The following is a 7,295-nucleotide window of genomic DNA, read 5'->3' on the forward strand; positions in this document are numbered from 1 at the left end:
GAGACCAGCTGGGGACCCCACACGCAAGATGTTGCCAGACCACCACCTGCTCTAAGACGACCAAGCAGGATCACTATGCTGAGGTTCAACCAAGTTCACAGCGGAACTTAATCTCTGGCCGAGGTAGCAAATTAGTAGCCACTCAGTTCTCAACTTGAGAATTACTTATATCAGAAATTTGAACATGTAGCTGATGACAGATTGACATTTTAAAGGTTTTTATACAATAATCTGTTAAACAGGTATAAAGAAGTCCCACACTGGGTCCTTTTTTATTTGTGTTGTATAATCTCAAAGATTCCGAGCTCTCTGAAGTGAGAGATGTTTGCTTGCTCCATTCATGGCCCCATCACCAGCTGTAAAGGGGATCTGGTTTAGAGTACAAACATATTTGCTAATGGCATAAGCAGAACAATGTATCAGGCCTATTTCTCTGTTGTGAAAAGTAGCTTATCTTTTCTTCAGCATTGGCTATGTTCTGTGATCCTATCTGAAGTTCCCCACCCTCTTTTGCCCCATTCGATGGTTTCTTCCCTCATTTCCTTTTTCTCTTTATTTTCTTCATGAATTAAATATTTCATTGTTTTAGCCATCCTCATGAGAATGAGCCTGAAAGTGATCTTTCTAACCCCACAGAAGTACTTTAGACACCTGGGGTTGTGCATGTAGGAGAAATATGGCACCCTTGCTTCCTTTTCCCTGGTCCCAACTACACAGTTGTCAAGTGTCAGAGTGTAGACTAACCATATGATACACAACCTAGATATGAGCCAGACATGAAAAAGGCAAAATCAGAAGCAAGAAAGAAGTACAGCTTCCAAGTGACAGCAGTGTCTATGGGAACAAAGTGGGCAGTGTAAAAAAAAGAAAAAAAAAAGACATCCCCCAGACTTGCTGGAGCATAATAACTGAAAAATTGAGACCAGCCCAAACTCTTAAGGCAATAACCTGCTCATAGATACTTGCTTGTTGAAAGCGAAGAAAACTTAAAATACTTATTGATGAAGATTAAAGACCACAGCCTTTGGTGTGGATTTCACCTTAATGTAAAGAAAACAAAACTCCTCACCACTGGACCAATAAACAATGTCCAGATAAATGGCGAAAAACCTGAAGTTGTCAAAGACACCGTTTTGTTTGGATCAACCACCAACACTCAAGGAAGCAGCAGTCAAGAAATCAAATGATATATTGTATTAGACGTATCTGCTGCAAAAGACTTCTTTAAAGTGTTCAAGAACAAAGATATTAGTTTGAGGACTAAGGTGTGCCTGACCCAAGTCATGGTATTTTCAGTAACTTTATATGCTTGTGCAAGTTGAACAGTGAATAAGGAAGACCATAGAAAAATGGATGCATTTGAGTTATAGTGTTGAAGAAACATATTGAAAATACCATGGACTGCCAGAAGAACAAACAACTCTGTGTTGGAAGAAGTATAGTCAGATGCTCCTGAGAAGCCAGGATGGCCTGACTTCGTATCTCATTATCAGGAGGGACCAGTCCCTGGAGAATGACATCATGCTAGGTAAAGTGGAGGGTCAGCAAAAAAGAGGAAAACCCCCAATGAGATAGATTGGAATAATGGCAGCAGCAATGGACTCAAACTGTAGCAATGATTGTGAGGTTGGCACAGGACTGGGCATGTTTTTGATCTGTTGTGCTTAGGATCTCTATGAGTCCGTGCCAACTCGATGGCATCTAACAACAACAAATAGATGTTGTTGTTGTTGTCAGGTGCTGTCGAGTCAGAACCGACTCATAGCGACCCCATGCACAGCAGAACGAAACAATGTCCGATCCTGGACCAACCTCACTACCGCTGCCACACTTGAGGCCATCAATGATGCCACCTGGCCAATCCATCTCGTTAGGGGTCTTCCTCTTTTTCTCTGACCCTCCACCTTACCCAGCATGACATCCTTCTCCAGCGACTGTTTCCTCCGGACAATATGTCCAAAGTATGAGAGACGAAGCTTAGCCATCCTGGCCTCCAAGGAGCACTCTGGCTGCACTTCCTCCAAAACAGATCTATTGGTTCTTTTGGCAGTCCATGGCACTTTCAGTATTCTCCTCCAACACCACAACTCAAAGGCATCAATTCTTCTACGATCTTCCTTATTTACTGTCCAGCTTTCGCATCCATATGAGGCTATTGAAAACACAATGGCCTGGGTCAGGCACACCTTAGTCCTCAAGCTGACATCTCTGCTCTTCAATACTTTAAAAAGTTCCTGTGCAGCAGATTTGCCCAATGCAATACGTCATCTGATCTCTTAACTGCTGCTTTCGCCAGTGTTGATAGTTGATCCAAGAAGAATGAAGTCCTTGACAACTTCGATCTTTTCTCCATTGATAAGAATGTTGTTTATTGGTCCAGTGGTGAGGATTTTTGTTTTCTTGACATTGAGATGTAATCCATATCAAAGGCTGTGCTCTTTGATCTTCATAAGTAAATGTTTCAAGTCCTCTTCACTTTCAGTGATCAAGGTTGTATCATCTGCATATCGCAGGTTGTTAATGAGTCTTCCTCCAATCCTGATGCCACGTTTTTCTTCATAGAACCCAGCTTCTCGAATTATTTGCTCAGCATACAGGTTGAATAAGGTTGGTGAAAGAACACAACCCTGTCTCACACCTTTCCCAATTTTAAAACATTCAGTGTTCCCATGTTCTGATACCAGACCTAAATGAATAATTCCTCTGGTTGTATGTGCAGTTAAGACACTGTGTGATCACCAACTGCCACATTTATGACTCTGCTATTGGAACATCCTTTACCCTTGTTTTCATTACACATAAACCCTTGACATTTTCTCCATCAGTGGAGCTTCTTTCCACTTTCCGTTTGGATGCTGCCTGACTCATGAATCGTTTGACCCTGTTCAAATGAAGTCATTGTAAATATAAAATTTGTTTCAGTCTCTGAAATTTTCTTTAACAGCAGCTGGTCCACAGAACTGAACAAGAAGCCCAGACAAGTGACTGATTGGCATCAGAAATTCAGGAGCCCAAACAAGCAAGGGAGTCCTGGTGTGGTGCTATACAATAAGCACTGTACTGCAAGATTGATTTGAACTGCAAGGCTGGCAGTGCAAACCCACTGCTAGTCCTCAGAAACCCTATACAGGGTTGCTGTGAGTTGGAACTGACGTGATGGCACTTAACAACAACAACCAAGCAAGGCATCAAAACCAGGATCTGCACCTTAGCCAGAAAGGAGCTTGGTACAACCTGGCTAAGTTCTGTAAAGTGCCAATCAGGCATTCTGCAGCTGTCTCACTAAGAAGGACAACCAGTGTCAGAGTGGCCTAGGTGGAGGAGAAACTGTTGGCAGAGGCTCCAAAAACAAAGCCGTTTCTGTACTCCACCAGAAAGAAGGAAGTTTGGCAAATAACTTTTGGACACAGTATGCCTTACTCTAATCAATTATATGATAGGTTTTAACAAATTGTGTGACAACTTCTGTTTCTAGTATTCAAGGTCTTGTCACCCCAGAAATCTAGTAGCAGTGAAGAACTATCATTATTGCGGGACTGGGGGGGAGCGAAGAACTCCTCTTGCAAATCAAACAACTTTTCTGTATTTCTTTTTCCATTTCACATAGTTTCATGATACTCCAAATTTGTACTCTTAGACCTCTGTGTTGAGGATTAGGGATGTTTTAACCCTTTATTAATGGAATCGATACACTTTTGTTTCATGAGTCATTCATAGATGCCTCCAACTCCGGGAAGACAGTGTCCAAATACCACTGGAATGACTTGCAGCCCAAACGTTTCCTCAATTCAACACGTTCACTGATGTTTCCATAATTCATTGATTTCAGACCAGGTTTTTGTAAAAAAAACTGCTCCTAAATGGGAATAAAGACATTGTCATTTAAACCAAAATCACGGTCTATCTAACCTAGCAGTATATATTTTAATCATCGCATTTCAAAAACCCTTCCAGTTTCCTGTGTGGGGATCCAGAGCAGAGGCATACTGCAGGGTCTTGGATGCCCTCACACGACACACACTACCCACTGTAATGGCCCTGTGATGACAGGGGAAGCCTGCGGGAAATGAGGAAACCTGAGTCCTACTTCTTAGGAACTCAAGTCACAACCCCATCTTGCATTGTCCCAGTTCTTCTCTCTCTCCACAGACTCAAGGACAAACCTGTTCCCTATCAACACTTTCATCTTTACAGAGGGCTTGGTGGTAAAAGGGAAAATGTGGACTTGAGGGAGATATTTGGCTCTGCCATTTATTAACTGTATGACCTCAGATGACTTATTTGACCCCTACCCTCATGAGAGGAGTTCTAGTGTGGTGCTGTGGGTTAATTCACTGGACTGCAAGGTTGGTGTGAACCACAAGGTTGGTGGTTCAAGCTTACCAGTCACTCCTGAGAAACCCTATACAGGGTCGCTATGAGTCAGAACTGACTTGATGGCACTTAACAACATCAACAAGCCTCATGAGGTGGGTGTGAGGACTGAACACTTAAATACGTGCAAAGCCCTTGGGTGAGTAAGAATGATGCTTGGTTTCATGTGAATGCTGATAGTTATTGTGACCACACCCTGTTAGTTTTTTATGTTCTCTGATTAATCACCAAGTATTAAACTAATTTAACTAATCACCATTAGACAATGGGCTTCATGCACTCCATAGGATAAACAAGGAATCTAAGTAGACTGGGCTTCCTTGGAAGCAGGACCTTGTATTTTCATGCGTGGTGCTCAGTCTAGGCGTAGCAATAGATAAAGAGTGATCTTGTCTATCCAGATTCATACATTGTGGGTATACCTTGCTGGGCTTTTCCCAGGGCTCCTTGACCCCTGTAGGCTTTTGCCATCATATTCCACCACCTTTAGTTCCTCATGGAGGATCAGAGTAAAGGATGGGCCTCAGAGCAGAGAAGAGGAGTCATCATTGCAGAGGATGAAGGCAACATCACCCATTCTGAAGCCCTTGTCTTGTTACTCATTACATTTTCAATATGGAGTGTCCAACCCACTGAGTTAATGCCAAGCATAACATGCCTTTTAAGCTATATATATAGAGCTTTTGGGGACATATCTTTAATGAAATTCAGTTTACCACTCAGGAATGTTGTTGTTAAGTGCTGTAGAGTTGGTTCCAATCCATGGCGACCCTGTGCAAGGTTTCCAAGGAGCAGTTGGGGAGCTTGAACCACCGACTTTGCACTTCAAACTGACTTTGCAGTCCAGTGCATTAGCCCACAGCGCCACACAAGGACTCTACCACTTAGGATTGTTGTTGTTGTTGTTATGTGCCATCGAGTCGTTTCCGACCCATAGCGACCCTGTATAGGGTTTCCGAAGGTGTAAATCTTTACGGGTGTAGAAAGCCTCATCTTTCTCCCGCGGTGCAGCTGGTAGTTTCGAACCGCTGACCTTAAGGTTCGTAGCCCGATTTGTAACCACTACGCTACCACTTAGGATTAGCCATGCTAATTCAACTGCCTAAATTCATAACCAGAGTTCACAGAAAAAGAAAAACAAAGCCCAAACATAATGAACTCCAGATGTTTCATGATTAAGAAAACGCAATTTTAAACAATGAGATATTTTTAAACCTATCAGGCCAGAAGTAATATGCAGTTTAGTTATAACTACTGTTGGACAAGTTGTACAGAAACTGGCATATGCAACCGATGACAGTAGATTATGAAGATAAGTAAAAAAATATTGCTGCAATATCAGAGAAACCTTTGTTAAACAAAAATATCAAAAAGTGAAACAGTTAGAAAGACACTGTCTCACACACACACACACACACACACACACAAAAGGGAAACAGTTATTTCTCGGTGTAACCTCATCTGGGTCCATATACTTCTGAAGGCAGTGTTTCTATCTCTATAACCCTTTCCCCCAAATTCTGCACTCTTCAATTTAACACCATATCAAAATGGCAGCTCTGGTATCATAGTGGTTACGAATCAGGCTGCGAACCACAAGGTTAGCAGTTTGAAACTACTAGCTGTTCCGCGGGCAAAAGATGAGGCTTTCTGCTCCCGTAAAGATTTACAGCCCCGGAAACCCTGTACAGGGTCGCTATGAGTCAGAACTGACTCCACGGCACATAACAACAACAAATAACAAAATGGCAGTTTAGGTATCCTCAAGGTGCTCAAATCATGTTCCTTTTAAATATTTGTGTGTGTGTGTGTGTGTGTGTGTGTGTTTGAGGAACAAAAAAGTATGGAGGGGCAAGAGCAAGGTTATAAGGTGGGTGAGGTAAGATTTCCCTAAGAAATTCTCACATGACAGCCCTTGTCACCCATGAAGAATGAGTAGGTGCATTGTTATGATGGAAAAAATTCCTCAGTGCAACTTTCCTGGCCTTTTTCTCACCAATGCAGTTTTCCAATTTATTAAAACTTCTTCATAATAAGTCCTCATGATCATCCTGTGTCCTTTGAGAAAATCTGTCATGATTACCAGTTTAGAATTCCCAAACATAGTCACCATAGTCTTATGAACTGACCTCTCTGTCTTGAATTGAACTGATTTAGCAGATCCCCTTAAAAGCCACTGTTTCGACCTGGATCTTTAATTTTGAAAGTATTTAATAGATTTAGAAAAATTTATTACTTAGAAAACTTATCTGTAGCCATCCCTGATCTTTCGATATTTAGACACATTTTGTTTAGAATAAATCCTTGCATATATAAACTGGAACCTAGTAGCAATACTTTCTAACTTACCCTCATAAATGCATGTTTCTTGAAGGATACTTTAGACATTATCGTCAGTATGTAAAATACATTAACTTCTGACTAAAGTTTGTTTCCTGAAATTTCTGAAGTGATATTTGTACAAATGCACAAAAAGATATGTATAAAAACTATTCATCCCATCCTTTGCTAAGAAAAAGCTAGAATGACTGTCAATGGGAGGTTCATATTCATCACTGGGGTCAATTTTGGTAGCTCTAGACAAAGTAGTCCTTGTGTGGCACTGCAGGACAAGCACTGGACTGCTAACTGCAAGGTTCAAACCCATAAGATGCTCCTTGGAAACCCTACACAATGTCACTATGAGTTGGAACCAACTCAACGACACTTAATAACAACATACAAAGGAAATATTTAAAGAACAATACATGTTTTTATATTCTGATTTGAAAGATATCCAAAATACCCTGATAAATGAAAAAATTGCTGAGTAAGTATTTTAAGAGCTCTGGTAGCGTAGTGGTTACGAATCGGGCTGCGAACCTTAAGGTCAGCGGTTCGAAACTACCAGCTGCTCCGCGGGAGAAAGATGAGGCTTTCTA

At 41.4% G+C, this 7,295-nt stretch overlaps 1 protein-coding gene across 1 annotated transcript in view; it reads right to left on the reverse strand.

Moving 5' to 3' along the window:
* Positions 1-3,700: 3,700 nt before the first annotated feature.
* The window catches only part of GALNTL5 (UDP-N-acetyl-alpha-D-galactosamine:polypeptide N-acetylgalactosaminyltransferase-like 5), a 68,929-nt gene continuing 65,334 nt past the window's right edge, over positions 3,701-7,295 (reverse strand). The window contains exon 8 of the mRNA XM_006873701.1: positions 3,701-3,856. Within this exon, the coding sequence (XP_006873763.1) occupies positions 3,701-3,856 (156 nt within the window). The remainder of the gene's footprint in view (positions 3,857-7,295) is intronic.

Source organism: Chrysochloris asiatica, unplaced genomic scaffold (assembly GCF_000296735.1).
Source record: "Chrysochloris asiatica unplaced genomic scaffold, ChrAsi1.0 scaffold00249, whole genome shotgun sequence".
NCBI classification, from domain to species: domain Eukaryota; kingdom Metazoa; phylum Chordata; class Mammalia; order Afrosoricida; family Chrysochloridae; genus Chrysochloris; species Chrysochloris asiatica.